This window comes from Paramisgurnus dabryanus, chromosome 3 (assembly GCF_030506205.2).
Source record: "Paramisgurnus dabryanus chromosome 3, PD_genome_1.1, whole genome shotgun sequence".
Taxonomy (NCBI): Eukaryota; Metazoa; Chordata; class Actinopteri; order Cypriniformes; family Cobitidae; genus Paramisgurnus; species Paramisgurnus dabryanus.
This window is the reverse complement of record NC_133339.1, coordinates 11,166,120-11,186,251: the sequence shown is the minus strand read 5'-3', so window position 1 is coordinate 11,186,251 and position 20,132 is coordinate 11,166,120. Positions and strand designations below refer to the sequence as shown.

The following is a 20,132-nucleotide window of genomic DNA, read 5'->3' as shown; positions in this document are numbered from 1 at the left end:
TCTACTCATCTGTCTACCCATCCATTAACCTCATTACCATCTACTCATCTATCTACTCATCTATCTACCTACCCATCTATCCATCTATCTACCCATCTACTCTATCCATCTACCCATCAATTTACCCATCCATCTACCCATTTTTCCATCTATCTACCCATCCATTTACCTATCCATCTACCCATCCATCTACCTCATTACCACCTGCTCATCTATCTACTCATCTTTCTACCCATCCATCTATCTTCCCATTTATCTACGCATCTATCTACCTACCCATCTATCTACCTACCAATCTATCCATCTATCTACCCATCTACTCTATCCACCTACCCATCTATTTACCCATCCATCTCCCTCATTACCATCTACTCATCTATCTACTCATCTATCTACCCATCTATCTACCTACCCATCTATACATCTACCTACCCATCTACTCTATCCATCTACCCATCCATCTACCCATTTTTCCATCTATCTACCCATCTATTCTATCGATCTACCCATCAATTTACCCATCCATCTACCCATCCATTTACCTCATTACCACCTACTAATCTATCTACTCATCTATTTACCCATCTATCTATCTTCCCATTTATCTACCTACCCATCTATCTACCTACCCATCCATCTATCCATCTACCCATCTATCCATCTATCTACCCATTTATCTACCTACCATCTATCTACCTACCCATCCATCTATCTTTCCATCTACCCATCTATCTATCCATCTACCCATCTTTCTATCCATCTACTTTATCTATCCATCTATCTACCCATCAATTTACCCATCCATTTACCTCATTACCACCTAGTAATCTATCTACTCATTTATCTACCCATCTATCTATCTTCCCATTTATCTACTTACCCATCTGTCTACCTACCCATCCATCTATCCATCTACACATCTATCCATCTATCTACCCATCTATCCATCTATCTCCATGTACCCATCTATCTACCTATCCATCTATCTATCCATGTACCCATCTATCTATCCATCTACTATTTCTATCTACCCATCTACCCATCGATTTACCCATCCATCTACCCATCCATTTACCTCATACCATCTACTCATCTATCCACTCATCTATCTACCCATTTATCTACCCATCTATCCATCTACCTACCAATCTACCCATTTACCAATCCATTTACCCATCCATCTAACCACCCATCTACCTACCTATCTTTTTATTTAACAGTAGCTTATTCACTGGCATATCTTAGTCACACTTATTATTAATGAATTCATATTTATAGGCATAAAGCAGACAGTAAAAACACTGTTGACCCCATCAGCCCGCCGTACGATGACCTGTCTGACCTTACGGAAGTCTTTTAGAAACTCTACTGCGAGAAGAAGCTCTCAGTAATGAGATCTGCACAATCTGTCGACGTTTGAAGTGCCATGTTGTGTTTAATGGTATCACAGATTGTGCAAGCCAAGCGTTACTCTAAAACAACGATGCTGACACAGGCAGTCAGATGCCAAACGATGATAGTTACGGCCTCTCGCTGCACGCGCAGATAAAACACGTTTAATGACAGCCAACCGTCGCTCATCTGATTGTCTGACAGTGTCTGATGAATCATCTGAGGACTGATGAATGCCTGAGAGATCAGATGTCTGATCTGACACACATCTTACACAAATCTTACTACGTATAACGGTTGGGCAGCAAAATCTTTACTACAGTATACAGTATGTACAGTACTTTCAAGGCTTGTACAGTATATATGAAATTAAACATAGTGCTAATAAAATAATTGGATTACTATTAACATACTTTTCTACTGTAAAACATTAAAATAATGGTAACAGTTTACAGTACGGTTTTATTTGTTTAATGCAGGGGTCTTCAACAGGGGGTCTAGGGACCTTTGAGGGTTATCAGGGGTCCTCCAAATAATGTTTCAATTTGATTTTTGGGGGGGTAATTAGGCATCCAACAAATTGTATTAATAGACTAAAAATTAAATTAAAAATTAATTAATAAATAATATAATAAATGAATAAAAAAAAAAGGTAAAAAGTCATGTCATGTCACATTGGTCATAAATAGTTTGTTATGCAAAACAAAAAAATTTTTAGGTGGTTATTTGCAATAAGTGTAAATTACGTCCATGGTTGGCAAACGCAATTTACACTAGCTGCCCACCAATGTCTGGATGGATGCTGACATCAACAGCTTCAGTGATGCAGGCAGTGGGGCGTCATCGAACTGGTTTTTAATGCGATATCGCTGGTTTGAATCTGGCTTTTGCCTACATATCACATCGAAAAGGCAATTATTTTCAATAAATATTAAGAAAATGTTTGAAAAGTGGAAATAAAGTCCCTAACAAGTGTTTATTAAGAACAAAAGTATTTATTGGGTAGGGTAAGGGGTCTGTGTAGGAAGCGCTTTTATTCTCCCAATAATGCAGCATACATTTATTCATTTTAATAAATATATTAATTTACACATGAGTGCTTTTACATCCACAGTCTTACACCCATTATGCTTAAAAAACTGATAATGTGTGGGTTCATGTAAACTCGCAAAACTTTTTTTTTTTAACGGGGAAAGACCACAAATGGTGTAAGCAAAAACCGATCGGCACAGGCAGTTTTATGCTCATTACCCCGATGTAAATACCTTAACCGGCTTTCTCGTCGTTTTGTTCATTAAAGCATAAAAGTCTGCGCTCGACTCAAGTAGTTGGCAGAGAAACTGTGAAAATAAAAGGTCAGGTTCTGCAGACATGAGAAGAGAACCAACAATATAGCTTAAGACAGATTTCCCATCAGATTTTTGAAGAACTATATGTACTATAGGCGGTGACGTCACTGTCTGCGAGAAACCTGACAAATCTCCAAATCCCATGTAAATGCAGTTTTCTCCATATTGCAGAAATCAAATTATTGATTTGGGTGTAAATGCATAAAAACAGTTTTTATAATAAGCACATTTTTGATAGTTATCCACTAAATCTGTGCATATAAATGCACTCCATGTTACTATTTGCATCCTGTTAATCCACAAAAAAACTGAGGTGCAAATACTGTAGTATCTGCCAATACAGATTGCATTTAATTACTATTTACACTTATGCAAATCCGATTATTTTATTTATTTAAAATTAAACTTATCACCTACTGTAAATATCACTTCGCAAAGAAAATGCTGATATTGTCACTTATATCTCTATATTTTGACTTAAAGTAAATAACATCTATCTATAATATGTAATGGTATTTTCACTTAGTGTAAATAGCAACTGCATTTTTATTTATTCAGAGATAATAAATGACCTGGACAAGTTTACACGCCATAGTCAAGGAACGAAACGCAACCTTTCCTGTTAGACTGATATAAACAAGCACACATTCACTCTTGTTTAAAGCCGGACATTCAGATTGAAGCTTGCTGTTCAAAACTCCTGATGCCTAAGGCTCACACTAGTTTAACAATGTAGGTCCAACAACCATCCACTGAATTGAAAAGCCCAACATCTCCCGAAAACACAGAGTAATGAGGCCGCAGCGTAAGATATACGGCAAGACAACGCTACAGATTCAATGAGTGATGGAGGCAAAGCACATGCAGAAATCTATAAGAAAAACCCCACCATGATTGAAGATGCAAAAGCAGGCCATATTAAAACAGTTCAGAGCTTATTACATGTTCCCTTTTACACAGAAACCAATTTACTTTCCATTGATCGTTTTTCAGGCAATTAGATTTCCATCGACACTAAAGTGGTGGAGGGGGGGCGGGGGGTCAGCGGCGCTGTCGGCGCGTCAAACTTCCAGCCGTCTGCAAAACGCTCGCATCTCTCCTCATCCCGATAACAAATAACTCTCTGCGCATGAAAAGTCCTCCAGCCTCAGATTATGTATCCGTCTTTGTTTCCGATATTAGCCGTTTCTTTCTGCAAACTTGGCTGGTTTTCTAAATTGCGTGTTATCGACCGATCCAGGATCTCTCCAGGCAGGGCTGATGGGGCGGCACGTGGATCCACGCCAACGCTTGTAACCATTAGTCTGTTCAAAGGCCCGGGCACCAATCCACCTCGGCCCTTACCGCAGGCTCGCTAACGCTGCAAACGGAAACCCAGATATCCCAGAACAGCACCGGAGACCTAAACCAGAACCCGAACTAAAAGATTCGACCAATCACGTCGTCAGCTTGGAGTCAGTCAAGGTCACACGAGGAATACAGGACATGTAAGAGAGTCCAACTCGTACCCCGGCCGACAGCGCTCCAACCACAGCCAAAAGCACCTGAGCTGCTCGGGAGAATTGCCTCTTTTCTGATATCGAGGTATCTGTTTCGAACAAGTGGCGTTGTGATCTGAGAGAAGCAATCAGATCCTGTAAACTCACATTTCAGAGAACAAATCTGGTGAGTTACACAGAGAAGGATTTCGGTGCTTTTTCAAAGCTCTGGAGGCATAATAAAGTAATCATTTTAGCATCAGATTTACCCCAAACTTTTCCTAAGAGGAAATAAAAATAGACAGACATGAGCTAATAAGTACAAAGCTTTAAAATCAATGCGCAGTAAAAAGCTTGTACACATTTGAGAAAGGATTGATTTTATATTGAGAAATCTGAGCATGCGTTGTCATCAGGAACACATGAGGATTATTTTATCAGGAGAAAAACCTAAGATGCAAACTTCCAGCCTGATTTCATGAGAGTTCGTACATACTTAACAGGTTTGCTAATTCATACGAATTCATACGAAGTTAATTCTATGATCATCATAAAAATACAATAACGAAAGCCAACCACTAACACTGACCCCAACGTCACAGGGGCCAAAGGCAAATCACACAACAAATTACGAATGTGGTCGTACAAATTAGCCACTTCGTAAAATATACTGTTGAAACTTTAGAGGTTTAATCTCAACTTATTAAAGTAAAATAATTAAAATAATTGTTGTATGTTGTATGACCATAGGGCTGGCTTGATATCAAAGGTTTTTTAATTGTAAGGCCAACTAGTGATGCAAGTATATAATTTTTTTGTCTGGCCTTAGAATCTGCTCACACATCAAATCTGGTGTAAAAATCTCTTTTCGTTTCGAAGTTATAACCATGTATGTGTAAAAAACACGAAATTTGAAGGTAATTTTTCTTTTTTGTTTTTTTGGATGGAAACTTTAAAATAACACAAATAGAGTTTTTTGTTGAATAAGTAATGTAATGTTCTTCCTATGGTGTTTTTGAGTCGATCGGAATAACGCTCGCGGAGATATTTGTGCGTGTTGTTTAAGTGCTGTTTTTCTGCGCGGGGCTAACCCTAAGGCAAAATTTGGCACGTTTGGTATCGTTGGACTCGGCGACTATTCAGGACTCCTAAAAATCAAAGTTATAGGTGTATAAAACATTTGTCTGACCACTAAGTGGCGCTGCGACGAAACAGTGCATGCACCCTCTGTTCCTGACTGGCATCACAACTACCAAGTGTCCTGTCAATAGGCCTAAGTTTGGCGAAGATACAACCTAAAAAAAATCAGTTTTTTTGCGCTCTACGTAAAATCCGTTAAGGCGGTATACGAAAACGGATTGGTGTATCAAAACTTTTGATAATTTTTTGCCTCGAGTCTCTCTAAATGCTACATACCGATTTTTGAGGCAATCGGACAAAAACTCTAGGACGAGTTCGAAAAAATAGGTTTAATGAACAATTCAAAATGGCGGAAGAATTTTCATAACGGAAAATGATTACATGGGGTGCAATAGACTCGTCTCAAGCCAAGGATTCAGAAGAAACAATTAAGATAATTGCAATATTCAAGAGATTTCATGTATTGTATTAAATTAGCCAAAGGAGGATTGTATGGGAGGCTTAGTGAAGTAAGGTTAGAGCTTTAACTCTAATAAAAATAAAAATAAAATAAAAAGACACAAATAAAACAACAGATTTCATATAATAACAGTATAGAGTCATGATACAGCATATCTCAGATATTTGATCGTACAGAGCACTTCTAAAACTGCGAAGCCGCAGGTTTTGCTTTCATGTGTGGGAAGTTCAACTTTAGCCGTACTGGATTTTGACAAATGCCTCTCAACCCCTCACGATCTTCAGACAAATGTTACACTTAAACCCTGATGCTTAATTTCCGCCTGTGTTGACGGTGGGCAGCGGTCATTAATCAGAAGCGTGTTTGGGGCGCGACGGCTAAGCGTGCTAACAGCCAGATGCTGGCGGCCGCGGCTCAATCCATCAGCTGTGATTGGTGAACGAAAAGGTTCAGGAGTTCTGAGTTGCACCCACGACGAGAGAGTAATTGCCCACCGCGGTGGGCGTTTTACCGAGACAGCAACCCTCTGCTTTGCATTCTGGGTATTATTCAAAAACGTTTCATCATTGATTATGCGGGCCATGCCCCGCCCCTTTAAGTAAAGGCAGAGTTAATGAGTCATACTGGAAGATTTTCATACATGTATTCATGCCTGTAAATGACAGATATTAGCCAATAAGAACAGTGACAATGTCACAAACTAAGCTCGGGTTTGCCGAAGAAATTTTAAGAGAAACATCTGAGACTAAGTTGAGAACTCTATAATTTTTTCTGAGCTATGAAAGAGCAAACTCTGTGCAAATAACATTTTCCTCTGGGCTGCTTCGCCTCTAAAAGCACTTTCCTTGTCAGGGGACGTTGCCAAGTTCATTTAAGTTTCAGCCAATAGCTGCAGGTGTTTCTTCACGACTGACTGCAATCTCTGATTCAATCTACCCTAGAATAAAAACAAATCCTGTCCCATATTTCTTTTTTTGTCAGTGAATACTTTCTGGAACATCATGAAACATCTGTCTCCAGCTCTCTGCAACATTAACACCATTTAATTCCTGCTGGTAACACAAAGAAAATTCAGGTGAGATTTCTACACTAAAAATGCTGCGTTTTTCAACCCTAGTTGGGTCATGAAGAGACAAACCCAGCCAATGGGTGAAATTAACCCATATTTGATAGGTTAAATTACACCCCAATAGTTTGTGCTTGCCCTTTCTGACCAATCGCTTGGTTGAAAATAACCTAGAAGCACATAGACATTCAGGGTGGAGCTTTTTTCGTGTGGTCCAGCCACCCCAAAAAACACATAGCAACACCCTAGCAACACATACTGTAACAACACCCTAGCACCGCATAGTAACACCCTAGCAACAAACAGCAACACCCTATCACCGCATAGCAACAACCTAGCCAATAAAATCAGCACCACTAATCAACACCCTAGAACCCCATAGCAACACCCTGGCAAAAAAGCAATACCCTAGCAAAAATAGCAACACCCTAGTAACAACTAGAAGACCCTAACACCACTAAGCAACACCTTAGCAATTAATATCAACAACACCATAGTAGTAAATAGCAACACCCCAGCACCACACAGCAACACACTAGCATCACACATCAACACCCTAGCAAAAATAGCAACACCTTAGCAATAAATAGCAACACCCTAACACCACTAAACAACACCCTACCAAAAATAGCAATATCTTAGCAATAAAAAGCAATGCCCTAGCACCACACAGCAACACACTAGCATCACACATCAACACCCTAGCAAAAATAGCAACACCCTAGTAACAACTAGAACACCCTAACACCACTAAGCAACTCCTTAATAACAAATAACAACACCCTAACACCACTAAGCAACACCTTAGCAATTAATATCAACACCATAGTAGTAAATAGCAACACCCCTGCACCACACAGCAACACACTAGCATGATCACACATCAACACCCTAGCAAAAATAGCAACACCTTAGCAATAAATAGCAACACCCTAACACCACACAGCAACACCCTAGCAAAATAGCAACACCCTAGCAAAAAAACAACACCTAGTAACAACTAGAAACACCCTTACACCACTAAGCAACACCCTAGCAATAAATAGCAAAACCCTAGCATCACATAGTAACACCCTAGCAAAAAATAGCAACACCCTAACACCACTAAACAACACCCTACCAAAAATAGCGATATCTTAGCAATAAAAAGCAATGCCCTAGCACCACATAGCAACACACTAGCATCACACATCAACACCCTAGCAAAAATAGCAACACCCTAGTAACAACTAGAACACCCTAACACCACTAAGCAACTCCTTAATAACAAATAACAACACCCTAACACCACTAAGCAACACCTTAGCAATTAATATCAACACCATAGTAGTAAATAGCAACACCCCAGCACCACACAGCAACACACTAGCATCACACATCAACACCCTAGCAAAAAAAGCAACACCTTAGCAATAAATAGCAACACCCTAACACCACTAAACAACACCCTACCAAAAATAGCAATATCTTAGCAATAAAAAGCAATGCCCTAGCACCACACAGCAACACACTAGCATCACACATCAACACCCTAGCAATAAATAGCAAAACCCTAGCATCACATAGTAACACCCTAGCAAAAAATAGCAACACCCTAACACCACTAAACAACACCCTACCAAAAATAGCGATATCTTAGCAATAAAAAGCAATGCCCTAGCACCACACATCAACACCCTAGCAAAAATAGCAACACCTTAGCAATAAATAGCAACACCGTAACACCACACAGCAACACCCTAGCAAAATAGCAACACCCTAGCAAAAAAAGCAACACCTAGTAACAACTAGCAACACCCCCTTACACCACTAAGCAACACCCTAAGAAATAGCAAAACCCTAGCATCACATAGTAACACCCTAGCAAAAAATAGCAACACCCTAACACCACTAAGCAACACCCTACCAAAATAGCAATATCTTAGCAATAAATAGCAATGCCCTAGCACCACACAGCAACACCCTAGCGAAATAGCAACACCCTAGCAATAAATAGCAAAACCCTAGCATCACATTGTAACACCCTAGCAAAAAATAGCAACACCCTAACACCACTAACCAACACCCTACTAAAAATAGCAATATCTTAGCAATAAATAGCAACACCCTAACACCACTAAGCAACCCCCTAGCAAAATAGCAACACCCTAGCAAAAAAGCAACACCTAGTAACAACTAGCAACACCCCCTTACACCACTAAGCAACACCCCAGCAATAAATAGCAAAACCCTAGCATCACATAGTAACACCCTAGCAAAAAATAGCAACACCCTAACACCACTAACCAACACCCTACTAAAAATAGCAATATCTTAGCAATAAATAGCAATGCCCTAGCACCACACATCAATACCCTAGCAAAAATAGCAGCACCTTAGCAAAAAATAGCAACACACTATCACCACTAAGCAACACGATAGCAAAAAACAGCAACACCCTAGTAACAACTAGCAATACCCTAACACATCTTAGCAACACCCTAGTAACAAATAGCAAAACCCTAGCACCACATAATAACATCCTAGCACCACACATCAACACCCTAGCAAAAAACAGCAACACCCTAGTAACAAATAGCAAAACCCTAGCACCACATAGTAACAACTAGCAACACCCTAACGCCTCAGGGCAACACCCTAGAAACACCCTAACACCACTAAGCAACACCCCAGCAACAAATGGCAATAACTTATCAATAAATAGCAACACTCCCACACCACACAACAAGACCCTAGCAATAAATAGCAACACCTAACACCACATAGTAACACCCTAGCAACACATATTAGTACAGAGAACCACACAGAAAAACCCTAGCAAAAAATATGAACTTCCTAGAAATAAATAGCATTACCCTAGCAACACATTGACATACCATAGAACCACATAGCAAAAAAAAAAACAGCTACACCCTAGCAACAAATAGCAATACCATATCAAACACCATGTCCAAAAAGAATATAATAGAACTAATTAATAAAAACACACAAGCAAGAGAAAGAACTCAAATGTTTTTTTGAAAGTACAAAAGTAAAGCTTAATACATATACATATACATATACATATATATATATATATAAAATGCACCAAAATATTGGCCCATAATCACAGATAAAATAATTTTTTTACAATAACAATAAAACTGCAGTTTGTATACTCTGCACTATGACACCATCTCTATTCAGTTCCAAATACTTTTTACATTTGAATACATATTAACATAACAGTAATAAAGAGTATGATATATATTATACTATAAACAGAATACAATAAAAATGTAGGAGCAACAGAAGCGTTGACCCATTGAAAGTCTTACTGTAACAGATGTTCAGGTGAGCTCAAAGCAGGTAACAGGTTGACCACCTGACTGCTGTGTTAGTGTCGGTCACCTCTGTCTGTATGGGGTCATGGGGTCAGTGTGAACAAGCTCTGATACCCACTGTGAGCAAAGAGCACTCATGTCTACTCGTGCCTTCATGTTTATGAGGCTGTTCGTCTGCCCGCTGTCCGTGCCAAGTATGCCAACACAGATCTGTTGCCACACGTGTCTCAAACACACTGGGAATCACCGGCCACTGCCAACATCAGCCGACATCAGGACGCTAACATACAACTCTCAATAACTCTGTGTTAATGCTGTCACAATAAAAAAAAACATCACTAGCAGAATCATATTGGCCAGCGTGCATGAAAATCGAATTGACAACCTTTGACACTTTTGAGAACGTCATGCACTAAAGCACACCAGACATGCAGATAAATTACATATTTTTATGCTTAGCTCAGGCACTTAAACGTCAACAACTAAAGGAATACAAATGTGGTGTGGCTGCTAAAGACCAAATGAAGGCATGAGAGCCGAGCGAAGAGCTAAACAGGAAGTTACTCTGTCACATTTAGAGCACTTAGATCCAATAATCGCTCCATTAGCAGAAAGATGATACCATGATGAATTCTGTGCGTTCTGCACCATGTTAATGGTGCTCAGACTCAAAGTGCAAATGGCACACATGTACAGAGGTTAATCTTTCTGAGGCCTGAATCCACGGCACAACTGCAAGACGAGACAACGATGAGAAATAACCATGGATCAACAGAATGAAGTGCTTTGGTGCCTCTGACTGAAAGTCTTCAGACTTCTCCATCTGTGTTTTAAAGCTCATATCTACTCACTAAGGCATGTGCTTCAAAACATTTAAGTGCAGTAACGCTGTGTCTCTTTAAATGGGTCATAAAATGGAAAACAGATATTTGGCAATTTGCTTGTGATGTTCCTCATTTTTAAGTGGCTTTGGATAAAAGCATCTGCTGAATGCCTAAATGTAATTCTCAATGTAAACCAAGATTTGCTCTTATTTTATTTTGTTGTAACATACAAGTGTATGTCCTGTAGCTCAACTGGTAAAGAACTGCATTCACAGCACAAAGGCTGTGGGTTCGAGCACACATACTGATCAAATATATGTTGTAATGCACTGTAGTTCACTTTGGATAAATGCATCTCCCTAATGGGCGTTTCACACAGTAGGCAGCAGTAGCAAATGTCTAGTTTATTTTCAATAGAAGACGTGAGGAAAATTGGTAAACATAGGCGTTTACAGATCTGCTTGTGCCCCCAAAATCCTGCCTCTTCACAACTCTTCATGGTAGGCACTGTTGTAGATAAATCTTTTAGCGCTTCTACTACATGAGAAAAGCTGTAGCCGTGCTGCGATTCCACCGCTTGCTGCGTACCGTGAGAAACACCCTTAATGCATAAGGGTGATTCTCACGAAATCCAGATTTAGAAGGTGTCCGACATCACAATGTTTAAAAAGCCCTTGAGGCCAATTTTATTTTGCACATATAAGAATAAGGTCTGAACCTACTATAAGCATTATTTTTAGAGGATTTAAAAATCTCAAAGTATCAAAAATTATCATTACCGCAACATGATATTACATAAAATATATGCATTTACAAACTCATGTTTCGGTAATGAGAACTAAAAAGTTGTCAAGGTACTATGACAAACAAAATTTCAACTTTTATCTGGAGAGAAAAAATAAGAACTGCTTACCTGGTAGCCATCTTGAGTGTCACAGTCAATTATGTCCCTTACAACTATTTTTTTTTTTAAATGTTAGTTCATTGAGGGCTTTAACAATGACTGAAAATTGTTGCGGAGGATGAGGAAATTGGTCTTGGACACATTTATATTCCTTATTATTGTCTCTACATTTACCAATGATCACCAAACACCACATGTTTCTTTACTGTAAATGTTTAAAGTATAAAATGCACTGAAGCTTTTTATTTTTTAGATTTTTTTATTATAAATATTTCCATGTCAAAGAACCCAAATCCAGTCATGGACATGTTGCCGTAATGAAAATTTTCCTCTTAAATGTGGAAAAAACTACAAAATGATTGTGATTGTATGATGTCATTTGAAATCATGTGCAAAATAGTACGTAAAGAGATGTTTATAACTGTATGCTTCTTATTTTGATACTCTTACTTTTTTATCAAAATGTTTCATGACACCTCAAAAGTCTAATTTGCGAGAATCACCCATAAATTTAAATAACACGCACGATTACATCTCATCATGACCGGCCCTGATGAACAACAGCCTGAGCTCATGGGAATTCGTAAGTATTTTATGCTTTGGCTAATTTGTATGAATCGGTACAAAGCGAATCATACAAAAAGTAGGGGTGCACAATTCAGAAAATGTCACGATTCGATTCGATTCCGGTTTTTAGGCTCAAGATTCGATTCAAAATCGATTTTCGATTCAAAAACGATTCTTGATTTTAAAAAACGATTCACAGTATGTAAATGTAGTTTACTTCTTCATGTGACTGATTGTAGTAGATATACAATTTTAAAGAAAAGAAACACAACAAATTAAATGTAGTTTGATATTACTTTATGTCTTTATGCAAAAATAAAAACTGATATGAAGCAATTAGATGACCCCTTTTATCAAACTCTATTAAATACAATAATATAGTATATTAATGATAGACAGTGCAGGTCTATAGATTAGAAATGTGACTGGTGTTATAATGGTTATTATTTCTATTACATAGAGCAGAAGCAAGAAAAGTGCCTCTCTTTCTATTTCTCTCTTGCCGATAAAAAAGAGCTAAATCCACTCATTATTTCAGATTCAAAAGTCTACTTGCTGTCCCAGTGACAGGGGACTTTACATTAAAGGTTTGCGTTTTGTAAATCTTGAGTCAGCTTGAGCTTTGCTCGTTCAGTGCAATAGATTTTGTAAAAGATATGGTTTATTAATAATAATAATAATAGAAAAGAGCCATAGAGTTGTTATCGCCATAGAAACCGTCGGCACGCTGAAACTTCACGCGAGCTTTAGCGCAGTAGCCCTCACAGCCATTCTCTGATCGACTCAGGTTTCACACACAATATTAATCAGACTTGGGACCCGAAGTAATTTAACTTTGACTGACCCAGACCCGCCTGACCATTTCAAATACAAACCCAGAACCATACGGGCCGCGGGTGCTCTGTCAAATTCTCTAATGGTAAAACTCTGCTCAAGTTCAGACATGAAGGATACAATGTGACACGAGCTTGTTCGCGTCGCATCCCAATTCATTGAGAAACAGAGAGCACGTGAACGCATACTGAACTCATCATGTCGCACACAAAATGTCATTATTAAAGAGTGTCATCATCACGAAAAAACAAAAAAGAAAAAATTTGATGCCAGATATACTTGGGCACTTGTTAATATAAGTTAACTGGGCAGCGCGCCCAAGTAAAGTCAATGTGTGGGAAACACTGTGACAAGAGTGTGCAGGCGTCAGAGTGAATTTGACGCAGCGCCATCTATGGGAAAACTGAGATAAACTCATTTCAGGACAATAGTAAAACGGCATTACAAAAAAAATTATGAATCGATTTTTGGAATTCTATGAATCGATTCAGAATCGGCAAAGCTTGAATCGCGATTCAAATGTGAATCGATTTTTTTGCATACCCCTAACAAAAACGTATGATTATTATGAATAAAAAAAAAAAAAACGAAACTCCGCTCCTAACCCCACGTCACAGGAGCGAAAGCAAATTGTACAAAAACGTACAGACTTGGTTCTACGAATTAATAAGGATTAGCCACCTTGTAAAATACGTACGAAGGAAATGAAAAATCTGATAATTGGTGCTCTTTAACAATCCCTATTGCTTTATGTGCCATTTGTGACCGTTTAAAAATAAGGAAAAAGCTGTTTTTGTGTGTTTTCCCCAAAGTTTACGTGCATGTAACTTAAGATGTATTTTAATATCTTATTAAGATTTTATACTGTGGTTCTTAACATACTTGTCTTTTAGTATCTGTATTTGTGTATTTGTCCTGTATGGTACAATGCCAGAGATATCGTGATGGCAATGTGGCTCCAAGTGCAAAATGTCAAATTGTACACATTTCCAATAATCAAAAACTAATTGTGGGTCATCTTGCATACAGAAGTGTATTGCATTTAAAGAAGGTCTGAGAAACAAATAATGTTAAAAGCAGTAATGTGCTTTTATTTATTTACATAAATCAATATTGTCAACATCTTAATTTTGGGGAGTTCAAAAATCTATTTATTAAGAAGGAAAAAGTGTCTATTTAGCTGGTGCAATATTTTTATTGTACTGTTTGATTTTACAGAGGAAACAGGAGATATATATCCAATATGTCCACCCATCCTCTATCACTAAATTAAAAAAGAGAATTAAAGAGCAAATCAACCTTTTGGCAGAATTAAGTACAATGAAAAATCTCTCTCTCTCTCTCTTTCTCTCACTCGCTCGCTCAATGTGTGTGTCAGTGGTGCAGTGGAGAGCCACAGTAGATTTATGGAGCCCTCTAATGGGCTCTACAGAAAAACCCTCAGTCAGCATCTCTCTCTCTCTCTCTCTCTCTCTCTCTCTCTCTCTCTCTCTCTCTCTCTCTCTCTCTCTCTCTCTCAGAGAGAAATAGTCTAAGACTGATAACTGATTCACTCAAACGGTGGAAGTTGGGTGTCTTCATTTTAGCATTTGTGTAAAATATTTAATAAATGTGTGTGGGAGGTGAAGGATGAAAAACTTCTGGAGTCGTTCGTCTCTGTTAATGATCAATAGTTGCATTGAGTTTGGACTGAGCGATGTGAGCTTTGCTGTCTACATGAGTTTTATCGCTCTAAATGTATGTGAAAAACAGATTCATTTATTTCTCTATAGGAAGCACCTGAGATAAAGGTATTGTATAAATGAAATGTGAGAAGTGAATCCTCCTGTGAAAGCTGTGAAGAGATTTGTGTGTGTAAGTGATCAGAGCTGAGGGAAGTTCAGCCGAAAGAATAAACGCTGGAGTTTCCTTATAAACACAGCAGTCAATGCAACAGAAGAATATAAATCAAACTCTACTGCCCACTGACAGATATTCAACACCATCAATCCAGAGAAACACTCCACCTACACACAATCATACAATCACACACATGCTCACACACACACACAACTTCACACACAAACTCTCAAACTCACTCACACACAAACTCACACACAAAATCTCAAACTCACTTACACACAAACGTATTCACAAACTGACAGACACAAAAGCTCACACACACAAACTAATGCATAAACTCACAAAGAAACTCTCACACACACAAACTCGCTAACTCAAAAACTCAAGAACAAATGCACAGACACACAAGCATGCACACACACACACACACACACACACACACACACACACACTCACACTCACACTCACACTCACACTCACACTCACACTCACACTCACACTCACACTCACACTCACACACTCACACTCACACTCACACACTCACACTCACACTCACACACTCACACTCACACTCACACTCACACTCACACTCACACTCACACTCACACTCACACTCACACTCACACTCACACACTCACACTCACACACTCACACTCACACACACACACACACACACACACACACACACACACACACACACACACACACACACACACACACAATCTCATGCACACACACACACACACACACGCACAAACTCACACACACGCACAAACTCATATATAAACGCACACAAACTCACAAATACACAGACTCATGCACAAACTCACATTTACACTCACGCACAAACTCACAAATAAACGCACACAAACTCAAAAATACACAAACACACAAACTCATAAATACATAAACTCACAAATACACAAACTCACACATACACGCACACAAACTCACAAATACACGCACATAAACTCACAAATACACTCACGCACAAACTCACATATACACGCACACAAACTCAGGCAAAAAAAAAAAAAAAATTCACAAATACACTCATGCACAAACTCACATATACACGCACACAAACTCACAAATACACGCACACAAATTCACACATACACTAACAAAAACTCAAAAATACACTCACACAAACTCACACATACATGCACACAAACTCACAAATACACGCACATAAACTCACAAATACACGCACACAAACTCACAAATACACGCACACAAACTCACAAATACACTCACGCACTAACTCACATATACACACACATACACTCATGCACAAACTCACAAACTCACATATACACGCACACAAACTCACAAATACACGCACACAAACTCACAAATACACGCACACAAACTCACAAATACACTCGCGCACTAACTCACATATACACACACATACACTCATGCACAAACTCACAAATTCTCATATACACGCACACAAACTCACAAATACACACACACAAACTCACAAATACACTCGCGCACTAACTCACATGTACACACATATACACTCATGCACAAACTCACATATACACGCGCACAAACTCACATATACACGCACACAAACTCACAAATACACTCACGCACAAACTCACAAATACATGCACACAAACTCACAAATACACAAACACACAAACTCACAAATACATGCACACAAACTCAAAAATACACACACACAAACTCACACATGCACTCACAAAAACTCACAAATACACTCACACAAACTCAGGCACAAACTCACACATACACTCACGCACAAACTCACACATACATGCACACAAACTCACAAATACACTCACGCACAAACTCACATATACACGCACACAAACTCACAAATACACGCACACAAACTCACAAATACACGCACACAAACTCACAAATACACGCACACAAACTCACAAATACACTCGCGCAATAACTCACATATACACACAGACAAACTCAGGCACAAACTCACACATACACTCATGCACAAACTCACAAACTTACATATACACGCAGACAAACTCACAAATACACGCACACAAACTCATAAATACACTCGCGCACTAACTCACATATACACACACATACACTCATGCACAAACTCACAAACTCACATATACACGCAAACAAACACACGCACACAAACTCACATATACACGCACACAAACTCACATATACACACACACAAACTCAGGCAAAAAAAAAAAAAAATCACACATACACTCATGCACAAACTCAAATGCACACAAACTTACAAATACACGCAGACAAACTCACAAATACACGCACACAAACTCATAAATACACTCGCGCACTAACTCACATATACACACACATACACTCATGCACAAACTCACATATACACGCAAACAAACTCACAAACACACGCACACAAACTCACATATACACACACACAAACTCAGGCAAAAAAAAAAAAAAAAAAAAAAATCACACATACACTCATGCACAAACTCAAATGCACACAAACTTACAAATACACGCACACAAACTCACAAATACACGCACACAAACTCACACATACACTCATGCACAAACTCAGAAACTCACATATACATGCACACAAACTCACGCACAAACTCACACATACACTCACGCACAAACTCACAAATACACGCACACAAAGTCAGGCACAAACTCACACATACACTCACACACAAACTCACATATATATGCAAACAAACTCACAAATACACAAACTCACACACACACACACACACACACAAACAAAATCTCAAAATCACACACACACAATCTCGAGCACAAACTCACAGACACAAAAGCTCACACACAAGCTCATGCACAAACTCGCATACTCTCAAACACACTAACTCACAAACTCACGCACAAACTCAACTTTTGAGAGTTGCAATTTTCCTCATTTACAGTAACAGAACCTCAACATTCTTCTTATAATCTTCTGTCTTTTATAAGAATTAACACATTTATTACAGTATAAATAACCATCAAATATCATGCCCTTTAAAGTATATGTGTAAGAAAGAAAGATTGCAAAAGAAAGCGAGTGAGAGACAGAGTGAGAGAGAGAAAGAGAGAGAGATAGCAAAAGAGAGCGAGTGAGATAAAGAGAGAAAGAGAGAGAGAGTGAGCGAGAGCTTAAATGGGTTTTGAGGCGAAGTAATAACCATGTACTTTTGCAAACAAGGTCTTGGTACTGTAGTTTGATAAATGTGCTTAATTTTGAAATAACCCAGTTACTTCACATCGAGGAAGGGAAAGCAGGTTATTTGGTGCCTATTTACAGTTATTAAGCAGGCGATGAAGAAAACAACATGATGACTGTCCTGTTATTCCTCACAATTCATCAATTACTTAAACATGCAGAAACATTCAGAGACATCCAGCACATTTTCTTAAACCTCAAGCAGACCGTAGGGCTTAAACGCAATATTAGCTGATCCGTCTTAAACCTCAGCGGACGCAAACATCACAAATGCCCAACTGAATGAGCTTTACATGCAAATGCAAGACGCAGGTAAGCGTTTGTGATTACTTCGTTCAATCACTGACCTGTCCAGCGGGGAATATCCATGTACAGATGACCACACTAATGAAGACTCTCTGTGTCCACACACACTTTTCTTGGTCCTGTAATACACAAACACACACACAAAACAAAAAATCATCAATATGCTTTACACAATCTTCGGCATTTTAATGTATTATAAGTGATGCGCAGTATCTGGTTCAAAAGTAACTATTTAACCCAAATATTCTGCGCACCCTTGTGTTTACTTAATACAGACTAATGGTGCATTCACACCAGACGCAGAACAGGTGGCAATCGTGAGTGATTTACATGTTAAGTCAATGCAAAGGCGCAATGCGTGGTAAGCACAAATGACGCGGGAAACGCGACGAAAAATCTAAACTTTGGCGAATATTCGCATCACGTTAACCTATCAGGAGCTTGCTCTGGTAGTGACGTGATTACAGGAAGCAAGCGGAGTCGCAGAAGCTCCTCCCATGATGCAAATTTCCATGTGAATGTCTCGAATGACTAAAATTTCATGCGCGAATAAAGCGCATTAACTCAAATGTTCAAGCATCTAACTACACGCGAATAGCGTGTTTTTGCCGCCTCTACCGCGTCTGGTGTGAACGCACAGTAAGGTTTTGTGATCCTTTAATCCCTCTTGTTATTTCAAACTTATGACTTTATTTCACAAAACCATAGTTATTTTGTGGTAACCATAGTTGTTTCTTTTATTTACCTGCATAATCATGGATCATATTTTATCATTTCTCTTTTTGTTTCACAAAAATTTGTGCTGGTTTGGAAAGACGTGAGGGTAAGTTTTATTTTTGGGTAACTGTTCCCCAAAAAAATTGAACTGTTTCCTCAAAATGTAAGTATTTTTGTCTTTTTAGTATGATTGTTAGCCTTACGGGGGCGTGCACACCAAAGTTTTACGCCGGCGCATGTTTTTTATTGTTTCCAATGGAAGCGCAGGGTTTTTCAAAAAAGCCAGCAGCTGGCGGATTTTTTCCGCACTGAAAGCCGGCACTCAGCACTGAGGTTCGAGAGTTAAAAGAGATTCAACTTTGGGTGAAAAGCTTCGCTCATCAATGTCAGTTCTCACGCGGCTGTCCAATCACACTGGAGGAAGGGCGGGACAAATGTCACAATAATAAACCAGCTTACAGCATGTTAAGTCAATGTAAAGATGCGAATAGGCATCCTGGTGCACGGTAAGCACGAATGGCGCCGGAAACGCGCAAGTTGAAAAATCATGTTAACCAATCAGGAGCTTGTTCTAGTACTGACGTGATTAAGTATCACCACAGCTCAAGCTATCAAAGCGCTCAGCTGAAGAAAGCTGGCATTCGGAGTCCTTTAGGCGCGTTTGAAAATGTGGGTGGGCACGCCTCCTCAAGTGCAATTTATTATTTTTGAGACCCAGTGGTGTA

The 20,132-nt window shown here is 38.9% G+C and overlaps 1 protein-coding gene across 5 annotated transcripts in view; it reads right to left on the bottom strand.

Annotated features, from left to right (window-relative positions):
• Nucleotides 1-20,132, bottom strand: part of LOC135768879 (RNA binding protein fox-1 homolog 3-like) — a 291,731-nt gene that overhangs the window by 148,896 nt on the left and 122,703 nt on the right. For all 5 annotated transcript variants that reach the window (XM_065278235.1, XM_065278237.1, XM_065278234.1 and 2 more), the window contains exon 2: nucleotides 18,732-18,809. In XM_065278235.1, coding sequence (XP_065134307.1) covers nucleotides 18,732-18,753 — 22 coding nt within the window. In that variant the 5' untranslated portion in view covers nucleotides 18,754-18,809. The remainder of the gene's footprint in view (nucleotides 1-18,731; nucleotides 18,810-20,132) is intronic.